Below are 23,373 nucleotides of genomic sequence, written 5' to 3'. Positions count from 1 at the left end.
AAAGAAAACCCCAAAAGCTCAAAACACAGACCAACCCACTGACCACGCTGGTCCTTCAATGGAAAGGGAGAGGACAATGATCAAGGTACACTCAAAGGTGAACAATCTGGAGGTGTTAAAATGCCGATGGTTCTCTCCAAGCTTCGTATCGTCTGAGACGCCATTCTGTGAATGGATCGAGAAAAACAACTGGAAAGGTCTCTTTTCTCTTCCAGGAACAACCTACCCCAGGTTAGTTCGAGAATTCTACTCGAATTTACGGGTTGATGCAGATGACTCTGATTATTTGGAGACCACTGTGAAAGGTCAGAAAATCGTTATAACCCCTGCCTATCTAGCCACACTATTAGAGATACCAGACAAAGGAATCCAATTTAGAACAACAAAGGAGAAAATACCAAAAGCCACATCTGAGAAGCTAAAGGGGTTCTGTAAACCCAAAGATCATAAAGGGGAAATACCCAGTACATGTATGGGTAAAGAACAAAAGATGGTCCACTTCATGCTGACTAACTTCATCTTTCCCAAACTCAGCTCAACCTCCTCCGCATCAAACTTCGAACAGTGCTTTATCTGGCACATGTTGACCTCCACTCCATTCAATCTTCCCGTGTTTCTGGTTGGAGCATTTCAACAAAGCGGTAAGAAACTACGCTTGGGTTCACTTATTACGAAAAGTATACAGGACAAGCAAATAGAGACCGTGGATGAGACGAGTTCGTTGGGAAGTGAAATCACTATAGTCCTACTAAATGGACTATTGTATAATCAACCCTTGAAGGGGTATGAAGGAGCTGGAGATGTTGAGGAAGATGAAGAAGCTGAGCAACCAGAAATGGAACCTGAAGCTGAGCCTGCAAAAGATGTTGAGGCTCATACTGAGTCACCTGAGACAGTTCAGCCTGAAAAAGGGAAGAAGAGGAAGGCTGTAGAAACTTGCTCCAAGGACATTCATTCTGTTCCAAAGAAAGTAAGGTTTTCATCAAGACAGAAAGCTAAAGCTGACAAGGGTAAGGAGCATGTTGAGAAAAGAAAGAGGCAAGAAGAGCCTGAGGATAAGCACGAAGAAACTCCTGAAACCCCTTTAAAGAAGAAGAAAAAGGGTAACTCTTTAAAGATAGTAGAAGCTGTTCCACTAGCCTCCACTCAACCTGAAGGTCATGGGATTGACCAAGAAAAGGAAGATGAGCAACATGTTGAGCACCAACAAGTTAATACTGAAGAAGAAGAATACCCCAATGATGATGCTGAGCAGAAAAGGAAAGAAGGTAATATTGAGCCACCTGTAAAAGAGGGGACAGTTGCTACTGAGTCCAGTGAAGGTCTTCGAACTGACCATTCACCGCCAAAAACTGAGACCCGGCGAAGATTAAAGAAGAAAGCGCAAAAGCAACTTGATCTCATGAACGACTTTCCCATTGAAGAGCCTGAAACTGACCTCTCTACAATTCAGTTCCAGTATTTCTCAAATGCAACTAAGTCACCACCAGAAGATCCAGTGGAAAAGCAAGCCTCTGTTACTCAGGATGAGGAATATGCCAAAAACCATGCAGATCCAATTCAAACTACTCCAATTGAGCCAACTCATACCTCAACTCCACCTCCAACACAAAATGTTAATGACTCAGCTCATCAAATCCATCAAAGTCCAGGTACTCAATCTGGCAAGGAACCAACACCTCCACCATCATCAAATCCTGCACCAGCCTCTGAGTCTAATACTGATAAGTTTGCATACTTGAATGCTACTGAGTCTGGCCGACGGGTCATTGCTTCTGCTCAGTCCTTGCTTCAAGATTTTCATCCTACTCAAGCTGAAGGTCGCCAATCCACTCAAGCTGAGTCCTCTCACCTGACAGGTATCACTCAGCTTCTGCATGAACTTCGTAGCCTAAAAGATCTGGTCAGTATTATCACTACAGTCTAGACTCAGCAACCAAACCAAGAGCAAATGGCAAAACTAACTGAATTAGTGCTTACAATGGCCACCCATATGAACTCCCTTGAAGGGAAAATTCAACAACTGTCTGAAGCCAATCCAGGGTACGTCACTTCCACTGAGCTTCAAAACTGTTTTGTTAAGCTAGCAGCGGAACTGACCCCCCTCTAGAGCAAATGCCCATACTGAGTCTGTAACATCTGCTGAGTTGCAAGATTGCTTCACCAAGCTATATGCTGAGCTAACTAAATCCAGTCTACCCAGCAATACTGAGTTTGTCACCTCTACCGAACTCCAACAATGCTTCACTAAGCTTCAAGCTGAGCTGACGAGTACACGTGACTTAGTATCCTCTTCCTCTCAGTGCACCATTGACCAATTAAGTGAGGCAGTCAGACTCCTGAACATTGATAGAACCCAGATGGATGTTGATCCCGTATCTAACACAGAACTCATGAGCTTTTCACAAGCTATCATGAAGGCCATGCGGATCAACAATGCCCAGCGCATGTTTTATGACTCTGCTCTGCTCAAACTATTCCATCAATCTTATGGTCAGGTCACCAGCTCAATTTCCTGCCTGAGCAAAGCCCATGAATGTCTCCTCAGCATGATCAGCAGCTCTCTTCGGGTCCCCAGGCACGTCCAGTACGATAGCATTCCTGTCATTGACTGTTTGGGTGAAAGCACAAAAAGGCTTCAGCGCTACTCTAACTATCTCTCCTCTACCGCCAGGAATAAGACCTTCCTTTACCAACCCGATGATGGCAAAACGGGGGAGACAAGTAAAAGAGGAACTCAGCCTCAGCCTTTAGGAACTGCGTCTGCGTCTGGAAGCAAAGGAAAAGGCATTGCTTATGTTGATCCCTCAGCTCAAAGAAAGAAGAAGTAAATCTAGCCAGTTAAAAATTGAAGTTCAATGGCCATAATGATAGAATAAGTAAAATTTAGTGGCCATGGATGTAATTTACTCGCTTAAATTCTTATAGATGTATATAGTCATTATTAGAAACGTGTACTTCAATTCTTTCTATTATTTCACTCTAACGTCTCGTCTGAAGATCAGATCATTACATATAATATGTTAAATGCAAAAATAGGACTAATGAATTAAAACTTTTTAGTTTAGGCATATTTCTAAATGAAAAAATTGAAGCTCGAATTTTTAATAGACAACATTACTATTTTCGCTTCTATTAAGAAAATGTTCATTCTTCGGCTCATTTTAAAATACTTCAATTGGTACACGCAAAAATAGGCCAATTCTGTTACTTTTTTCTCAATTCCTAAGAGAATTTAAGAAAAATATTTGTAATTTTAATATTGAGTTTTATTTTGATAGATCTTCAACCAAATGGGCAGGCTCCTATCTCTTCCACAGACAAACCCTTAAGTGAATTTGCGCAGTTCACACCTCCAAGACGACTACAAACAGATGAAATTCCTCAAATTGTTAATGATTTCAGGATTGCCGCAAGAAATGCCATGGAAGTTGGTAATTTTTTTAGTTTTTTGTTAGAATCAGATCCATTCAACATAATTGCAAGATCGAGATCAATAGCGGAAACTTATCTGAATCCATAATGCAACAGATTGAACGTAATCAGAAGCGTCTCAGGCAAGGGCGGGAGAGGCCGACCGCCTCAAGCCGCCTGAACCACCATGACCAGGGGTAATTTCGGTCCTCTGTCTCCACAAAATTTCAGGCTGTGGTGGTTCAGATCCCTCTGTCTGGAAATTTTGATGGGGTGCTGGTCCAGGTCATGTTAGGCCCCCTCTAAATCCAAAATTCTAAATTTTTTTATCTATTAGGCCATCTCTAAATCCAAAATTTTTATTTTTTTTTCCTCTTAAGTCTTCCTCAAATCTAAAATTCTAATTTTTTGGTCAGTTAGGCTCACCTTAAATCCAAATTTCTAAATTTTTTTGGCCTATAACTAAATCTGATTTTTCCTATTAGACATAGTGTTTTTCCATGTTAAGAATCTTAAACACAATGTAGCTTAATTCTGAAAAGTTTTACATTGGTACTTAAAAATTGGTTCTTGACCATTATAACAAGTATATATACAAAAAAAAAATTTTGATTTGTGACATTATTCAATAATTTGAAATTTCATTTTGTTACTTGCAGGCTTTGATGGAGTGGAAATCCATGGAGCTCATGGTTACCTAATTGATCAGTTTATGAAGGATTCAGTGAATGATCGAACAGATGAATACGGCGGATCTCTGGAGAACAGATGCCGATTTCCTTTACAAGTAGTTGAAGCTATAGTCGACGAGATAGGAGCAGATAAAGTTGGAATTAGATTATCTCCATTTGCTGACTTTTATGAGTCAGGAGACTCAAACCCTAATGCTTTGGGACTTTACATGGCAGAATCTTTGAACAAATATGGAATTGTTTACTGTGACATTGTTGAACCCAGATTGAAAATGGATCTTGACATAATTGAAACTCCATATAGTCTAGTGTCTATGAGAAAAGCTTTCAAAGGTACTTTCATGGTAGCTGGGGGATATGATAGGGAAGATGGAAACAAAGCAGTGGAAGAAAACCGTGCAGATGTTATTGCTTATGGTCGTCTTTTCTTGGCGAATCCGGATTTACCGAAAAGATTTGAGCTTGATGCTCCTCTGAATAAGTATCACAGGGAAACATTTTATACATCTGATCCTGTGATTGGCTATACTGATTATCCTTTTCTTCAAGACACTTCATAGGGTTTAGATGAAGAATTGGATTTCATTTCACTTATATTTATGTACTTCTACAAACTTTCAAGTTTTAGAAATAAGTATATTCATGTTTCAAAAAAAATAAAAAAAAATAAGTATATTCCATTTGTGAATAAAGAGAGCTAAAGTAAGGGGTATTCCCTATTAAAATGGTCAGGCCCCGGAAACAAAGCAAAATGGAAAAACCAAATTAAACACGAACACAATAAGGAGTAGTATCAAACTCAGACGTATCAGCATGTAGGAAATCCCGGAGGTCTGCATGCGGCACAACACACATAACCCAAGGATAAAGTTCCTCCTCAGTCGTCCAATCAACGACCCGATTACTTTCTCTGAAGGTATAAACTAATCTGACATCCAACATTATTTCAATAGAGTCTTGCACTCATTAATCAACCAAAAATGCCGATATGAGGGTTGCTCCATGTCAGCGAGAAGCCTAATTAGGACTTGAGAATCAATCTCTATAATAATGCGACCGAACCTTTTCTTCCAAGCCAACTGTAACCTATAGTAGACCCCCAAAGCTCAACAAGCTAATTTATAGGCAAACCCATCTAACCAACCCCTAACTCATCATGCACCAAACCACCCCTAGAAGCATACTCGGATTATGTTTGCTTGCCCATCAGAGTTAACCTTACGCCAGAGCCAGCCTTATTCTGCAAATTTGCTAGATTTATCGAGCTGCAATAAATGTACACTTAATGATGAAAATGCTTTCAAGTAATAAATTTTATGCTTAAATTTCTCCCTCATTGAAGTTTGCATTAAATTTGTGGAACATAGATTAAAATTTCTTTTATCTTTCTTTATTAATAATTATAATTATTTTATACCCTCATTAAACTGAAACACTCTCTGTACATTGAAAACTTAAAATGACGAAAATTGCAATCAATATTATGCTCATTAATAAGGGTAAAATAGAAAAAAAAAATGACTTGAAAAAACTAAACCTAACAAATAATATAAAATAAGAAAATTTGATCAAATATGCTAATTATTTTGAAATTAAGAGAGTAATCGTTAATAGTACTGTACCTGACAAAGTTGTTGTCTAAACCTAAAAATTCATAAATTATTTATAGCCACAAAAAAAAAAAAAAAAAAAAAAGGTTCAAGACACCCTTTCATAAATTTATAAAGTACTCTATCAAAAAAAATAAATTTATAAAGTACACCTAAATGAAGTACATACAATAATGAGCTAGGTTCTAAAAAAATGTAGACCCTAGTTAGATAGATAGTAGTTTGGTAGTAGATTTATATATTTTTTATTTTATTATTTATTAATAAATAAATTATTATATAAATTCAATTTTACTAGGTAAAAATAATAAAAACAATAAAACAAAATTTTATAGAGAAAAACATGTAATATATATACTTAAAAATATACCAATAATTATATTTAAACTATTTAAACAAGTACAAATAATGTGAATAAGTAATATAATTCATTAAAAACTACGAAATTATGCTCTTAAACCATTAAGCATATCATGAAAATAAATAGAGAGCATAATTCAATAAAAATTTCTGAAAATAATAAACATAATTCTCAAAAAATAATGTGACAATGTTCAAAGCTGAATTGAAATCAAATAAATAAATAGATGATAAAAACCGTTTGTTTTACTGTTGCCTAGCGAATATCCAGGTAGACCTTGTGTGCCCCATATGCAGCTTAGGCGTTCTCGAGGCAATCAGGTGGAATTCAACAAATATGAGTAATAAGTTAATAAGTAAGTATAGTCTAACCCTAAACTTTAACCTATATAACAAAATCTCGATCATAAAAATTTAATGAGCTGTTAATTTTTTTTAACTATTAATTTATCATTCACATTAATTGAGATTTTACCAAGATTAATCTCCAACACACCCTTTCACGCGAATGCTTCTAGGCGTGAAACGTACACAACACAGACTCATCTAACCATGTATTGAATTTAATCAACAAAGTAATGCGCGTTTTACGTATACGTGCATATGAAGGCAAGTGTACCTTAATCGTGTACCAAGTAATAAAGTGTAAGTAGAGTATCGTTCCCACGAGGATGGTGATTATAAGTATTAATCTTTTTGCTCACTATCTATTATTTAAACAATCGAAATGTAGAATTTGTGTGACAACCAAATTAAGACTTAAGCAAGAAAATAAATAAAAATTATACAAATTAGGTGAGAGATTACTTATATTAAAACAAACTAAGGCTTCTAGCTTCACTTAACCTCTTTGCTTGATAATAACACTTAACCCCTTTTAAGTTGTTTTATCCTTTTTAAGATGGCGATTTTTCTTATTAACTATTAGTTCTCGAGATTGGTTCTAAACTCTTGACTAATTACTTTCCCTTGGTCCGGCTCAAGTAATTAATCAAGAGAAGCATTAAGTCTTCTTAGTTCCAAACCTTCGATTTATTACTTTCCCTTGGTCCGGCTCAAGTAATAAATCTAAGATTTGTAATAAGATTTAATCTAAACCTTTTTAACCTACTTTACCTTGGTCCGGCTAAAGTGATTACTTAAGATTCAAGAAAAACCGCTCAAGTAATTAGTTCTAAACTTTCGATTAATTACTTTCCCTTGGTCCGGCTCAAGTAATTAATCCAAAGAAGCATTAAGTTTTCTTATTTCCAAACCTTCGATTTATTACTTTCCCTTGGTCCGGCTCAAGTAATAAATCTAAGATTTGTAATAAGATTCATGAAAAACCTTGGAAAACCAATAAGCCACGCTAAATGGTCATTAGGTCCAACTTATGAATTTCGATTAATCAATTTAATCATGATCAATATAAACGATTAATTATACCCAAGTAGAGAGTTGGCCCATCTCCTACAAGCATTAAGAATCATAAGTTAGTTCTTAAAATGGATAAAGATAACTTAAATAGGTTAAACGTAATTACCACATAATTAAGGTTAAGATCCGCTTTTAGCCTTAGTTAAGGGGGTTTTAGCCCATGATTAGATTAAAACACACCTTAGTAAGATAGATAATGGAGTTCATAGTAATAAAAGAGATTAAAGTTTAGAAGAAACCGTAATGACGATTGTCGAATGAACTTCTTCGATAACTTAAAACTTACTTTTATTGAATGAACTCTTGCACAAACAACAACTTGAGCACAATAACAACAATTATAATAACACAAACAACTGATTTTTGAAGAGAAAAATCAGCAAAGTAACATTATAGAGAGAGAAGTTAAGCCTAAGCTTGGTGTGTCTTCAAATGGCACCCAAGGTCTCCTTTTATAGTAAAATGGCACACATAATTCCAAAGACCAAGTCTCCTTACCCACTCCCTAATCTTCTGAATTTTGCATTTAAGAGAGGATGGTGGAAGACTTTGACAATTTAGGAGTTGAAATGTGTAAAGGTGGAAAAGGAATCATAGGCTTCAACATGTTCATCAACTTTGGGAATTTTCTGGGCTTGATACACTTCGAATTTGGAGAGGCCATTATTAGTCACTTGTTCATCTTTCTCTTAGCTTTCCAACGCATTTTGAATCGCCTCAATCCGAGTCCGTATGAGGGAGATACGTTGAAAATACGAAAATGTGTCAAATCTGTCCTAGTGTGAACAATTGGACTTTTTATCTTACAGCACACATCCGCGACGAAGTGCACGCTGGGTGTCGCTAAAATTCCTTTTTTCTGGTCCCTTTTACTCCCGAGTTGTTGCCTTAAGCCCCGACTTGGTTATTTGTGCTGAAAACCTTGCGAAAGTGCCTAGAAAACACACAAATTGGCTTAGATACATAAAATGAAGAAAATATACAAAAACCATTATTAAAATTTATTAAAATGGTACAAAATAACTAGTAATTAAATACTAAAAATGCTATAAATTACGACGATAACAACACCCCCAAACTTAAGCTTTGCTTGTCCTCAAGCAAAGAAAAGCTGAAAACAAAATTTATCGTCGAATAAGTTAACGTAAAGACAGGAATTATTTTAATCGAAAATGAGCAAAAATTCTATATTCAAATCTCGGACTATTTCTTTGGATAAAATGATTTGTTTTTACACTCTTATTTTCCAAACCGACATTTTTCATTATGTTGAATAAAATCGAACCAATTTAAACACCTCGCATGGAAGTCACTCTTACGCTCAAGTGTTTAGGGCATTAAATTTTCGCTCAAATCCAATAAAAACACTAACTATTAAAAATTTGCATGGTCATCCAAATATTTACCAAACACGACTGACTATAAACACGATCAAAAGGTCTTTAACGGGTTGTAACGTTGGTTGAAGGTAAAGGTATGGAGAAGAGGGGATTTTGTGGGTAGGTAAATTCACGGGCAATTATTTGATAGATTCACAAAAAGATTGTCTTTCGGAAATTCAAAATTTTTGTAACGGAAATTCCTCTTTTATTTATATGATACTATATGTTTTTATTTTTATTTATATATATATATATATAGATTTTTTTTTTGACTTTATATATATAAATATCAATATGAATTGTATTTATATGTATATATATATATAGAAAGTATGATATATATGAAAATAGAGAGGTATAACCGTTATATATTGGTAGAAGTGTTTGTCTGAATTTCGTATTTATTGTGAATCACCATCTCAAGCATATTGGTTACTAATTACCCGTAAATTTAGGGGGGACAAAAATGGTATTTATGAAGGGAATGCGGCTTGTAACGTGGTGAAACGAATGAAATGTCTAGGCTCAAAGGGGTGAACAACGAAGAATGTGTTTAAGGTGGGCTACTATTTCGAGTTTGAAATGTGGGGGTAAAACAAGGAAGGCCTTAATCATGTCGTGTTTTGAGCTAGACGCGTGAGGTTTTGACCGGTATTTGATGCAAATTCTCAAGTTTCGTGTAATTATGGAGCACTCGTGAGAAAAAATGAAGCATTAGTGAATGCTTTTTAAATTAGGCTCAAAAACTCACTTTGGAAAGGTAATGTGTGCCAATTAACTCAATTTTATTCCTCAAAATGTAAATGTCGATTTGTTAAATACTGAGTGAAATCAAAAACTTTACGTATTTAAAATAGTCCAAAATTCGTTTACAAAATTTAAGATTTTCAAATAAAATTTCATCCTATCAAAATTTAACATTTATTCTAGACAAAATTTTGTTTGATTTTCTTGTTCGATTAAAGCAAAACTTTAGAGTGGGGTTTTTATTCAAAATTATTTAACAAAAATATTTATTTAAAAACTAAACAAATATAGTAAAAATAAAGAGAAAAATAAAGGTGGTAAAAATAAGGTGCAAAATAACACAAAAGTAAAAATAAAGTGTAAAATAACACAACATTAAAATTAGAGGTACGTCACACGATTGAAACAAAAGTACGAAAATAACAATAAAAGAGAAAATAAAAATAACGTTCTATCCTTTACTCTCATCCCCCATTAGTGTAGCGTTTTGTCCCAAAATGCGAAATAACACGAAAGCAAAAGTAAAGGATAGAAGGACTCCCTGTCTAAGGTAACTGTGAGGATTAGAGTGTCTGAGATCGATTGGAGGTAGAAATTAGATGTTTTAATGGAGGTTGTCGCTAGAAAAGTTACCGAAGATGGAGGAGGGGGCAAAAATAGAGAGCTGCTAATAGAAGGAAGAAGGTTAGAATGATAAATAAAAAAGAATAGAGGAATAAAAAGAAAAAAAAACAAAAGAGAATGGAAGAAAAAGAAAAAGAAAAAAAAATAAAATAAAATAAAAGGCAAGCGGGAGGAAGTTCCAGGAGGTTTAGAAACTTCCTGGAACTCGTCGAAGTAACGGGACTTCCACGAGATGCACCTGTACCTCACAAAAACAATATGGATATATTCCCATATGCTAAAAGTTGGTTTTGATTATTATTATTTTTTTGATTTTTTTTCTTTTATTAAACAATAAATCTTTTCCTTTCTTTTTCTTTTTTTTTTGATTTTGTTATCTTATTTATCTTTTTGTATTTATTTTTTTTGTTGTTTTAATTTTTTTTATTATATATATATATAAAGCTGAAAAAAATAAACGAAAAGTTAGAAATATCGGGTTGCCTCCCGACAAGCGCTAAATTTAAAGTCGTTTAGCTCGACTTATACTTCTCTTTTTATGTGAACGCATGCAGTCGTATGAGGAATCCAAATTCTTTGATAAAAATCCTGTAAATGCACATTGGATTATCATATTGGAGATAACTTAATAAAATCCACGACATAAATTTAAAAAAATTATGTACGAGTTTCGATTTCTCCCTTTTTGACTCTCGTGGCAAGTCATATAATGTATAAAATGTTTGAGTCGGGATTATCTCGAACTCCTCTATCGTAGATTTTAAAATTTTCAATTCTTCTATTTTGGTTGGACAGTCATTATTCTCCGTTAATATTGGCTCCAAAGAACTATTGAGAAAATTATCATGACGAGGCTCATTTGGAATAAATACTTCAATCTGATCATCTGAATCAAACTCTCTAATTGACATATCTGCAGTTAAATCAATTAGTAGACTGCGTTTAATGCAAACATCTCTTATTAAAGTATAGGAACTATCATGTTGATTTTCTTTTGAAGAAATAAAATCAATCATTAGTTCCTCAATAGTCTTTTCTTCATCACCGATATGTTGTGGTGAATTTGGACCATCATATTGATATTTGTCCTCCCAATTTGAGTAGAATGAGCTGAAAACCATTAAGAAAAGTGAAGAAAAAGATCAAAATATTTACAAAAAAAAACGTTTAAATTAATAGAAGTTCGACTAGATTAATATTACAATTCTACCATCCCCGGCAACGGCGCCAAAAACTTGATGCGCGTTTTACGTATACGTGCATATGAAGGCAAGTGTACCTTAGTCGTGTACCAAGTAATAAAGTGTAAGTAGAGTATCGTTCCCACGAGGATGGTGATTATAAGTATTAATCTTTTTGCTCACTATCTATTATTTAAACAATCGAAATGTAGAGTTTGTGTGACAACCAAATTAAGACTTAAGCAAGAAAATAAATAAAAATTATACAAATTAGGTGAGAGATTACTTATATTAAAACAAACTAAGGCTTCTAGCTTCACTTAACCTCTTTGCTTGATAATAACACTTAACCCCTTTTAAGTTGTTTTATCCTTTTTAAGATGGCGATTTTTCTTATTAACTATTAGTTCTCGAGATTGGTTCTAAACTCTTGACTAATTACTTTCCCTTGGTCCGGCTCAAGTAATTAATCAAGAGAAGCATTAAGTCTTCTTAGTTCCAAACCTTCGATTTATTACTTTCCCTTGGTCCGGCTCAAGTAATAAATCTAAGATTTGTAATAAGATTTAATCTAAACCTTTTTAACCTACTTTACCTTGGTCCGGCTAAAGTGATTACTTAAGATTCAAGAAAAACCGCTCAAGTAATTAGTTCTAAACTTTCGATTAATTACTTTCCCTTGGTCCGGCTCAAGTAATTAATCCAAAGAAGCATTAAGTTTTCTTATTTCCAAACCTTCGATTTATTACTTTCCCTTGGTCCGGCTCAAGTAATAAATCTAAGATTTGTAATAAGATTCATGAAAAACCTTGGAAAACCAATAAGCCACGCTAAATGGTCATTAGGTCCAACTTATGAATTTCGATTAATCAATTTAATCATGATCAATATAAACGATTAATTATACCCAAGTAGAGAGTTGGCCCATCTCCTACAAGCATTAAGAATCATAAGTTAGTTCTTAAAATGGATAAAGATAACTTAAATAGGTTAAACGTAATTACCACATAATTAAGGTTAAGATCCGCTTTTAGCCTTAGTTAAGGGGGTTTTAGCCCATGATTAGATTAAAACACACCTTAGTAAGATAGATAATGGAGTTCATAGTAATAAAAGAGATTAAAGTTTAGAAGAAACCGTAATGACGATTGTCGAATGAACTTCTTCGATAACTTAAAACTTACTTTTATTGAATGAACTCTTGCACAAACAACAACTTGAGCACAATAACAACAATTATAATAACACAAACAACTGATTTTTGAAGAGAAAAATCAGCAAAGTAACATTATAGAGAGAGAAGTTAAGCCTAAGCTTGGTGTGTCTTCAAATGGCACCCAAGGTCTCCTTTTATAGTAAAATGGCACACATAATTCCAAAGACCAAGTCTCCTTACCCACTCCCTAATCTTCTGAATTTTGCATTTAAGAGAGGATGGTGGAAGACTTTGACAATTTAGGAGTTGAAATGTGTAAAGGTGGAAAAGGAATCATAGGCTTCAACATGTTCATCAACTTTGGGAATTTTCTGGGCTTGATACACTTCGAATTTGGAGAGGCCATTATTAGTCACTTGTTCATCTTTCTCTTAGCTTTCCAACGCATTTTGAATCGCCTCAATCCGAGTCCGTATGAGGGAGATACGTTGAAAATACGAAAATGTGTCAAATCTGTCCTAGTGTGAACAATTGGACTTTTTATCTTACAGCACACATCCGCGACGAAGTGCACGCTGGGTGTCGCTAAAATTCCTTTTTTCTGGTCCCTTTTACTCCCGAGTTGTTGCCTTAAGCCCCGACTTGGTTATTTGTGCTGAAAACCTTGCGAAAGTGCCTAGAAAACACACAAATTGGCTTAGATACATAAAATGAAGAAAATATACAAAAACCATTATTAAAATTTATTAAAATGGTACAAAATAACTAGTAATTAAATACTAAAAATGCTATAAATTACGACGATAACAACACCCCCAAACTTAAGCTTTGCTTGTCCTCAAGCAAAGAAAAGCTGAAAACAAAATTTATCGTCGAATAAGTTAACGTAAAGACAGGAATTATTTTAATCGAAAATGAGCAAAAATTCTATATTCAAATCTCGGACTATTTCTTTGGATAAAATGATTTGTTTTTACACTCTTATTTTCCAAACCGACATTTTTCATTATGTTGAATAAAATCGAACCAATTTAAACACCTCGCATGGAAGTCACTCTTACGCTCAAGTGTTTAGGGCATTAAATTTTCGCTCAAATCCAATAAAAACACTAACTATTAAAAATTTGCATGGTCATCCAAATATTTACCAAACACGACTGACTATAAACACGATCAAAAGGTCTTTAACGGGTTGTAACGTTGGTTGAAGGTAAAGGTATGGAGAAGAGGGGATTTTGTGGGTAGGTAAATTCACGGGCAATTATTTGATAGATTCACAAAAAGATTGTCTTTCGGAAATTCAAAATTTTTGTAACGGAAATTCCTCTTTTATTTATATGATACTATATGTTTTTATTTTTATTTATATATATATATATATAGATTTTTTTTTTGACTTTATATATATAAATATCAATATGAATTGTATTTATATGTATATATATATATAGAAAGTATGATATATATGAAAATAGAGAGGTATAACCGTTATATATTGGTAGAAGTGTTTGTCTGAATTTCGTATTTATTGTGAATCACCATCTCAAGCATATTGGTTACTAATTACCCGTAAATTTAGGGGGGACAAAAATGGTATTTATGAAGGGAATGCGGCTTGTAACGTGGTGAAACGAATGAAATGTCTAGGCTCAAAGGGGTGAACAACGAAGAATGTGTTTAAGGTGGGCTACTATTTCGAGTTTGAAATGTGGGGGTAAAACAAGGAAGGCCTTAATCATGTCGTGTTTTGAGCTAGACGCGTGAGGTTTTGACCGGTATTTGATGCAAATTCTCAAGTTTCGTGTAATTATGGAGCACTCGTGAGAAAAAATGAAGCATTAGTGAATGCTTTTTAAATTAGGCTCAAAAACTCACTTTGGAAAGGTAATGTGTGCCAATTAACTCAATTTTATTCCTCAAAATGTAAATGTCGATTTGTTAAATACTGAGTGAAATCAAAAACTTTACGTATTTAAAATAGTCCAAAATTCGTTTACAAAATTTAAGATTTTCAAATAAAATTTCATCCTATCAAAATTTAACATTTATTCTAGACAAAATTTTGTTTGATTTTCTTGTTCGATTAAAGCAAAACTTTAGAGTGGGGTTTTTATTCAAAATTATTTAACAAAAATATTTATTTAAAAACTAAACAAAGATAGTAAAAATAAAGAGAAAAATAAAGGTGGTAAAAATAAGGTGCAAAATAACACAAAAGTAAAAATAAAGTGTAAAATAACACAACATTAAAATTAGAGGTACGTCACACGATTGAAACAAAAGTACGAAAATAACAATAAAAGAGAAAATAAAAATAACGTTCTATCCTTTACTCTCATCCCCCATTAGTGTAGCGTTTTGTCCCAAAATGCGAAATAACACGAAAGCAAAAGTAAAGGATAGAAGGACTCCCTGTCTAAGGTAACTGTGAGGATTAGAGTGTCTGAGATCGATTGGAGGTAGAAATTAGATGTTTTAATGGAGGTTGTCGCTAGAAAAGTTACCGAAGATGGAGGAGGGGGCAAAAATAGAGAGCTGCTAATAGAAGGAAGAAGGTTAGAATGATAAATAAAAAAGAATAGAGGAATAAAAAGAAAAAAAAACAAAAGAGAATGGAAGAAAAAGAAAAAGAAAAAAAAATAAAATAAAATAAAAGGCAAGCGGGAGGAAGTTCCAGGAGGTTTAGAAACTTCCTGGAACTCGTCGAAGTAACGGGACTTCCACGAGATGCACCTGTACCTCACAAAAACAATATGGATATATTCCCATATGCTAAAAGTTGGTTTTGATTATTATTATTTTTTTGATTTTTTTTCTTTTATTAAACAATAAATCTTTTCCTTTCTTTTTCTTTTTTTTTTGATTTTGTTATCTTATTTATCTTTTTGTATTTATTTTTTTTGTTGTTTTAATTTTTTTTATTATATATATATATAAAGCTAAAAAAAATAAACGAAAAGTTAGAAATATCGGGTTGCCTCCCGACAAGCGCTAAATTTAAAGTCGTTTAGCTCGACTTATACTTCTCTTTTTATGTGAACGCATGCAGTCGTATGAGGAATCCAAATTCTTTGATAAAAATCCTGTAAATGCACATTGGATTATCATATTGGAGATAACTTAATAAAATCCACGACATAAATTTAAAAAAATTATGTACGAGTTTCGATTTCTCCCTTTTTGACTCTCGTGGCAAGTCATATAATGTATAAAATGTTTGAGTCGGGATTATCTCGAACTCCTCTATCGTAGATTTTAAAATTTTCAATTCTTCTATTTTGGTTGGACAGTCATTATTCTCCGTTAATATTGGCTCCAAAGAACTATTGAGAAAATTATCATGACGAGGCTCATTTGGAATAAATACTTCAATCTGATCATCTGAATCAAACTCTCTAATTGACATATCTGCAGTTAAATCAATTAGTAGACTGCGTTTAATGCAAACATCTCTTATTAAAGTATAGGAACTATCATGTTGATTTTCTTTTGAAGAAATAAAATCAATCATTAGTTCCTCAATAGTCTTTTCTTCATCACCGATATGTTGTGGTGAATTTGGACCATCATATTGATATTTGTCCTCCCAATTTGAGTAGAATGAGCTGAAAACCATTAAGAAAAGTGAAGAAAAAGATCAAAATATTTACAAAAAAAAACGTTTAAATTAATAGAAGTTCGACTAGATTAATATTACAATTCTACCATCCCCGGCAACGGCGCCAAAAACTTGATGCGCGTTTTACGTATACGTGCATATGAAGGCAAGTGTACCTTAGTCGTGTACCAAGTAATAAAGTGTAAGTAGAGTATCGTTCCCACGAGGATGGTGATTATAAGTATTAATCTTTTTGCTCACTATCTATTATTTAAACAATCGAAATGTAGAGTTTGTGTGACAACCAAATTAAGACTTAAGCAAGAAAATAAATAAAAATTATACAAATTAGGTGAGAGATTACTTATATTAAAACAAACTAAGGCTTCTAGCTTCACTTAACCTCTTTGCTTGATAATAACACTTAACCCCTTTTAAGTTGTTTTATCCTTTTTAAGATGGCGATTTTTCTTATTAACTATTAGTTCTCGAGATTGGTTCTAAACTCTTGACTAATTACTTTCCCTTGGTCCGGCTCAAGTAATTAATCAAGAGAAGCATTAAGTCTTCTTAGTTCCAAACCTTCGATTTATTACTTTCCCTTGGTCCGGCTCAAGTAATAAATCTAAGATTTGTAATAAGATTTAATCTAAACCTTTTTAACCTACTTTACCTTAGTCCGGCTAAAGTGATTACTTAAGATTCAAGAAAAACCGCTCAAGTAATTAGTTCTAAACTTTCGATTAATTACTTTCCCTTGGTCCGGCTCAAGTAATTAATCCAAAGAAGCATTAAGTTTTCTTATTTCCAAACCTTCGATTTATTACTTTCCCTTGGTCCGGCTCAAGTAATAAATCTAAGATTTGTAATAAGATTCATGAAAAACCTTGGAAAACCAATAAGCCACGCTAAATGGTCATTAGGTCCAACTTATGAATTTCGATTAATCAATTTAATCATGATCAATATAAACGATTAATTATACCCAAGTAGAGAGTTGGCCCATCTCCTACAAGCATTAAGAATCATAAGTTAGTTCTTAAAATGGATAAAGATAACTTAAATAGGTTAAACGTAATTACCACATAATTAAGGTTAAGATCCGCTTTTAGCCTTAGTTAAGGGGGTTTTAGCCCATGATTAGATTAAAACACACCTTAGTAAGATAGATAATGGAGTTCATAGTAATAAAAGAGATTAAAGTTTAGAAGAAACCGTAATGACGATTGTCGAATGAACTTCTTCGATAACTTAAAACTTACTTTTATTGAATGAACTCTTGCACAAACAACAACTTGAGCACAATAACAACAATTATAATAACACAAACAACTGATTTTTGAAGAGAAAAATCAGCAAAGTAACATTATAGAGAGAGAAGTTAAGCCTAAGCTTGGTGTGTCTTCAAATGGCACCCAAGGTCTCCTTTTATAGTAAAATGGCACACATAATTCCAAAGACCAAGTCTCCTTACCCACTCCCTAATCTTCTGAATTTTGCATTTAAGAGAGGATGGTGGAAGACTTTGACAATTTAGGAGTTGAAATGTGTAAAGGTGGAAAAGGAATCATAGGCTTCAACATGTTCATCAACTTTGGGAATTTTCTGGGCTTGATACACTTCGAATTTGGAGAGGCCATTATTAGTCACTTGTTCATCTTTCTCTTAGCTTTCCAACGCATTTTGAATCGCCTCAATCCGAGTCCGTATGAGGGAGATACGTTGAAAATACGAAAATGTGTCAAATCTGTCCTAGTGTGAACAATTGGACTTTTTATCTTACAGCACACATCCGCGACGAAGTGCACGCTGGGTGTCGCTAAAATTCCTTTTTTCTGGTCCCTTTTACTCCCGAGTTGTTGCCTTAAGCCCCGACTTGGTTATTTGTGCTGAAAACCTTGCGAAAGTGCCTAGAAAACACACAAATTGGCTTAGATACATAAAATGAAGAAAATATACAAAAACCATTATTAAAATTTATTAAAATGGTACAAAATAACTAGTAATTAAATACTAAAAATGCTATAAATTACGACGATAACAGGAAGCTACCGTAATTTATGAAACCGGTAGAGGGTAATTTCGACTTTATTATCTTGAAAACTACTACTTAATTATATTTTTGAAACTTAAGGTATTTATTACAAACTTGTTTTGATACATTGAAGGTATACAGATACTCCTGGAATTTGGAGCAAGGAACAAATTGAAGCTTGGAAACCCATTGTAGATGCTGTTCATGCTAAAGGTGGCTTCTTCTTTTGTCAACTTTGGCATGTTGGTAGAGTTTCAAATTCAGGTTTGTTCTTCTTCTGTGTAACAAAAAAATTTCAGGTAAAATTACACTCATAACCATTAAACTTTACTTATTTTAACATTGTGGTCATTGTAAAGGTATAACCACTGTACTTTACACTTTTTAACACCAGTGGCCACTCAAAGCCTCAAAAAGATTGTTGGCGGTCTTAAAATAAAAAATTCGAAGAGTTAATGATATTCTAAAGAGCTTTAATTCTTGAAATTTGTTTGTTTTGAGGTCATTTAGGTGTTTTTTGGCTAGGAGGGAGAGTGAATTTTTAGAGAGAGAAAGCTCCAAAAATGTGATTTCAGAAAATAAAAAATAGGGTAATTAATTTATTAGTCCCTATATTTTGACAAAACATACTGTTTAGTCCATGTATTTTAAAAAACACATGATAAAGTCCCTAATCTTTTTCTCGATAAACTGTTTAGTCCCTAACGTTTTTCTCAGTGAACTGTTTAGTCCTGCCGTTAGACTCTCATGAAGGTTTTGTTAGTCAATTTGGATTTGCGTTCTTCTTTTCCTTTATTTTCCTTTCCTTTAAACTCTAATGCATCTGAAATCAACTTTGAGCGTTCTTCTTCTTGATTTTCTTCTTAATCGTTCAAATTCGTAAGCATTGGGTCTATTCTTTTCTTGTTCTCCATACAAATAGCTTCTTCTTCTAAATTGGATTTCCTCTTCTAAAGTTTGAGGATAAATAGTAAAGGGTAATTTAGTCATTTCCGAAGTTATAAATGGTAAAAAATCTAACAAACAGACGGAAGGACTAAACAGCTCACTGAGAAAAATGTTAGGGACCTTACAGTGCGTTTTTGAAAATACAGGGACTAAACAGTGTGTTTTATTAAAATATATGGACTAATATATTAATTACCCTAAAAAATATGGTTTCATGGTAAAAGACGTTCTGAAAAACTTTAATTCTTGAATATTTTCATTTTGAGGTTGTCAACGGTCATTTTAGGGAATTAGTTAAAATTTACTGGCTACGGATGTTAAAAAGTATAAAATCCAGTAACCATACCGTTAAAAATTAAAGTTCAATGGCAACAATTATAAAATGGATAAACTTCAATGGCCATGATGTAAGTTACCCGCTTAAATTCTCATAGTTGTACATAGTCATTATTAGAAACATGTATTTCAATTCTTTCTGTCATTTCACTCTAACGTCTCGTCTCAGGATCGGATCATTACATATAATGTGTTAAATGCAAAAAAGAATTGAAACTCGAATTTTTAGTAAACAACGTATTATCTTCGCTGGTGCTAAGAAAATGTTCAATTGGCACACCTATTTTTTTAGGCCAATTCTGCTCGTTTTTGCTCAATTTGTAAGAGAATTTAAGAAAAACACAATATTTGTGATTTTAATATTGAGTTTTATTTGGAAAGGTTTTCAACCAAATGGACAGGCTCCTATCTCTTCCACAGACAAACCCTTAAGTGAATTTGGGCAGTTCACACCTCCAAGACGACTACAAACAGATGAAATTCCTCAAATTGTTAATGATTTCAGGATTGCCGCAAGAAATGCCATGGAAGCTGGTACTTTTTTTAGTTTTTTTGTTAGAATCAGATCCATTCAACATAATTGCAAGATCGAGATCAATAGCGGAAACTTATCTGAATCCATAATGCAACAGATTGAACGTAATCAGAAGCGTCTCGGGCAAGGGCGGGAGGAGCCGGAGAGGCCGACCGCCTCAAGCCGCCTGAACCACCATGACCAGGGGTAATTTCGGTCCTCTGTCTCCACAAAATTTCAGGCTGTGGTGGTTCAGATCCCTCTGTCTCGAAATTTTGATGGGGTGCTGGTCCAGGTCCTATTAGGCCCCCCTCTAAATCCAAAATTCTAAATTTTTTTTACCTGTTAGGCCATCTCTAAATCCAAAATTTTTATTTTTTTTCCTCTTAAGTCTTCCTCAAATCTAAAATTCTAATTTTTTGGTCAGTTAGGCTCACCTTAAATCCAAATTTCTAAATTTTTTTGGCCTATTACTAAATCTGATTTTTCCTATTAGACATAGTGTTTTTCCATATTAAGAATCTTAAACACAATGTAGCTTAATTCTGAAAAGTTTTACATTGGTACTTAAAAATTGGTTCTTGACCATTATAACAAGTATATATACAAAAAAAAAATTTGCACAAATTCGATTTAACAAAAAAAAAAAAAAACTACACATGCACATGTAAAATCGGCCACTCCAATCAACAAATCTTGTATTCACCACTGGTCTCGGGTTGATTTGTGACATTATTCAATAATTTGAAATTTCATTTTGTTACTTGCAGGCTTTGATGGAGTGGAAATCCATGGAGCTCATGGTTACCTAATTGATCAGTTTATGAAGGATTCAGTGAATGATCGCACAGATGAATATGGCGGATCTCTGGAGAACAGATGCCGATTTCCTTTACAAGTAGTTGAAGCTATAGTCGACGAGATAGGAGCAGATAAAGTTGGAATTAGATTATCTCCATTTGCTGACTTTTATGAGTCAGGAGACTCAAACCCTAATGCTTTGGGACTTTACATGGCAGAATCTTTGAACAAATATGGAATTGTTTACTGTGACATTGTTGAACCCAGATTGAAAATGGATCTTGACATAATTGAAACTCCATATAGTCTAGTGCCTATGAGAAAAGCTTTCAAAGGTACTTTCATGGTAGCTGGGGGATATGATAGGGAAGATGGAAACAAAGCAGTGGAAGAAAACCGCGCAGATGTTATTGCTTATGGTCGTCTTTTCTTGGCGAATCCGGATTTACCGAAAAGATTTGAGCTTGATGCTCCTCTGAATAAGTATCACAGGGAAACATTTTATACATCTGATCCTGTGATTGGCTATACTGATTATCCTTTTCTTCAAGACACTTCATAGGGTTTAGATGAAGAATTTGATTTCATTTCACTTATATTTATGTACTTGTACAAACTTTCAAGTTTTAGAAATAAGTATATTCATGTTTCAAAAAAAAATAAAATAAAATAAGTATATTCCATTTGTGAATAAAGAGAGCTAAAGTAAGGGGTATTCCCTATTAAAATGGTCAGGCCCCGGAAACAAAGCAAAATGGAAAAACCAAATTAAGCACGAACACAATAAGGAGTAGTATCAAACTCAGACGTATCAGCATGTAGGAAATCCCGAAGGTCTGCATGCGGCACAACACACATAACCCAAGGATAAAGTTCCTCCGCAGTCGTCCAATCAATAACCCGATTACTTTCTCTGAAGGTATAAACTAATCTGACATCCAACATTGTTTGAATAGAGTCTTGCACTCATTAATCAACCAAAAATGCCGATACGATGGTTGCTCCATGTCAGCGAGAAGCCTAATTAGGACTTGAGAATCAATCTCTATAATAATACGCCCGAACCTCTTCTTCCAAGCCAACTGTAACCCATAGTAGACCCCCAAAGCTCAACAAGAGTAGTAGTAGCAATACCTAATTTATAGGCAAACCAATCTAACCAACCCCTAACTCATCATGCACCAAACCACCCCTGGAAGCATACTCGGATTATGGCCCTGTTTGGTAAAGAGCGTTTTGAGATAAAAAGAGCGGTTTTGACCAACTTTAGCGGTTTGACCACTGAAACCGCTGATTGGAGTGTTTGGTGGAGAGAGGTTTGGGAGAGAGTTTTGGGATGAAAACGCTAATTTAGAAAAAGCTCCTTTTAGGAGCTTTTTCAATTAGCGGTTTGCAATATTAAAATTAATGGACTTCTTTAATCCTAATTATTTTAAATATATATTTTATGTATTAAAAAAAGAAATGCCCTTATTCGTCTTTTTGCACAAACCGCTATTATCAATCAGCTAATTTTTACCAAACAGGTCTACACAAACAGCTAGTCAAATCAGCTAATGTAATCAGTTAACAACTAACAGCTAATTTCCAAACAGGGCCTATGTTTACTTGCCCATCAGAGTTAACCTTACGCCAGAGCCAGCCTTATTCTGCAAATTTGCTAGATTTATCGAGCTGCAATAAATGTACACTTAATGATGAAAATGCTTTCAAGTAACAAAATTTTATTGAGAAAAACATGTAATATATATTTAAAACAAGTAATATATTATATTTAAAACATGTAATATATATACTTAAAAATATACCAATAAATATATTTAAACTATTTAAACAAGTATAAATAGTGTGAATAAGTAATATAATTCACCAAAAACGACGAAATTATGCTCTTAAACCATTAAGCATATCATGAAAATAAATAGAGAGCATAATTCAATAAAAATTTCTGAAAATAATAAACATAATTCTCAAATAAATAAATAGATGATAAAAACCGTTTGTTTTACTGCTGCCTAGCGAATATCCAGGTGGACCTTGTGTGCCCCATATGCAGCTTAGGCGTTCTTGAGGCAGTCAGGTGGAATTCAACAAATATGAGTTATAAGTTAATAAGTGTGTTAAACTTTAACATATATAATAAAATCTCGATCATAAAAATTTAATGAACTGTTAATTTTTTTAACTATTAATTTATCATTCACATTAATTGAGATTTTACCAATATTAATCTCCAACACATCTAGGGATGGATCCAGAATTTTTATCTAGTGGGGGCAATTGTATATGTAAAATAATAACTTTATAAAAACTAATAACCATATAAATAAAGTGTCTGAATTGCAATATAAATAAACCTTTTTGAAGTATTTGTAATTTTGTACTGTTAATGGAACAAATGGTAAAACTATAATTAGTGTGCAAAAAAACAAGCTTAATATGTATGGATTTCAAAATCTTAATTTCCATCGATTACGATTGAATTGAATGGTTAAGGTTTCAAGTCGCTTAAGTTAGATCTTCAATAACTCTATATTCTTGCCCTATCGCATTTAA

General features: G+C 33.6%; 2 protein-coding genes and 1 long non-coding RNA gene across 3 annotated transcripts; 2 read left to right on the top strand and 1 right to left on the bottom strand.

Annotated features, from left to right (window-relative positions):
- Positions 1 to 3,357: 3,357 nt before the first annotated feature.
- On the top strand, positions 3,358 to 5,370 carry LOC136235504 (12-oxophytodienoate reductase 1-like). The gene is made up of 2 exons (XM_066025217.1): positions 3,358 to 3,434; positions 4,074 to 5,370. Exons 1-2 carry the CDS (start codon positions 3,425 to 3,427, stop codon positions 4,664 to 4,666), a joined length of 603 nt encoding a protein of 200 aa, XP_065881289.1. The 5' UTR covers positions 3,358 to 3,424; the 3' UTR covers positions 4,667 to 5,370.
- A 2,369-nt stretch (positions 5,371 to 7,739) lies between these two features.
- Positions 7,740 to 18,220, bottom strand: LOC136235506 (uncharacterized). The gene is made up of 2 exons (XR_010691813.1): positions 17,446 to 18,220; positions 7,740 to 16,190 (listed from the first exon to the last, which is right to left on the bottom strand). It is a non-coding gene; the product is annotated as an uncharacterized lncRNA (long non-coding RNA).
- Positions 18,221 to 18,224: 4 nt separating this feature from the next.
- On the top strand, positions 18,225 to 21,379 carry LOC136235997 (12-oxophytodienoate reductase 1-like; the record flags this gene model as incomplete). Its single annotated transcript, XM_066026124.1, has 4 exons — positions 18,225 to 18,259; positions 18,352 to 18,482; positions 19,884 to 20,036; positions 20,787 to 21,379. Coding segments are annotated over 4 exons (912 nt in total), but the record flags the coding sequence as incomplete, so codon positions are not given.
- Positions 21,380 to 23,373: the final 1,994 nt, after the last annotated feature.

Source organism: Euphorbia lathyris, chromosome 7, assembly GCF_963576675.1.
Source record: "Euphorbia lathyris chromosome 7, ddEupLath1.1, whole genome shotgun sequence".
NCBI lineage: Eukaryota > Viridiplantae > Streptophyta > Magnoliopsida > Malpighiales > Euphorbiaceae > Euphorbia > Euphorbia lathyris.
Note: the sequence above shows the minus strand (reverse complement) of the source record. Positions and strands in the feature narration are given on the sequence as shown.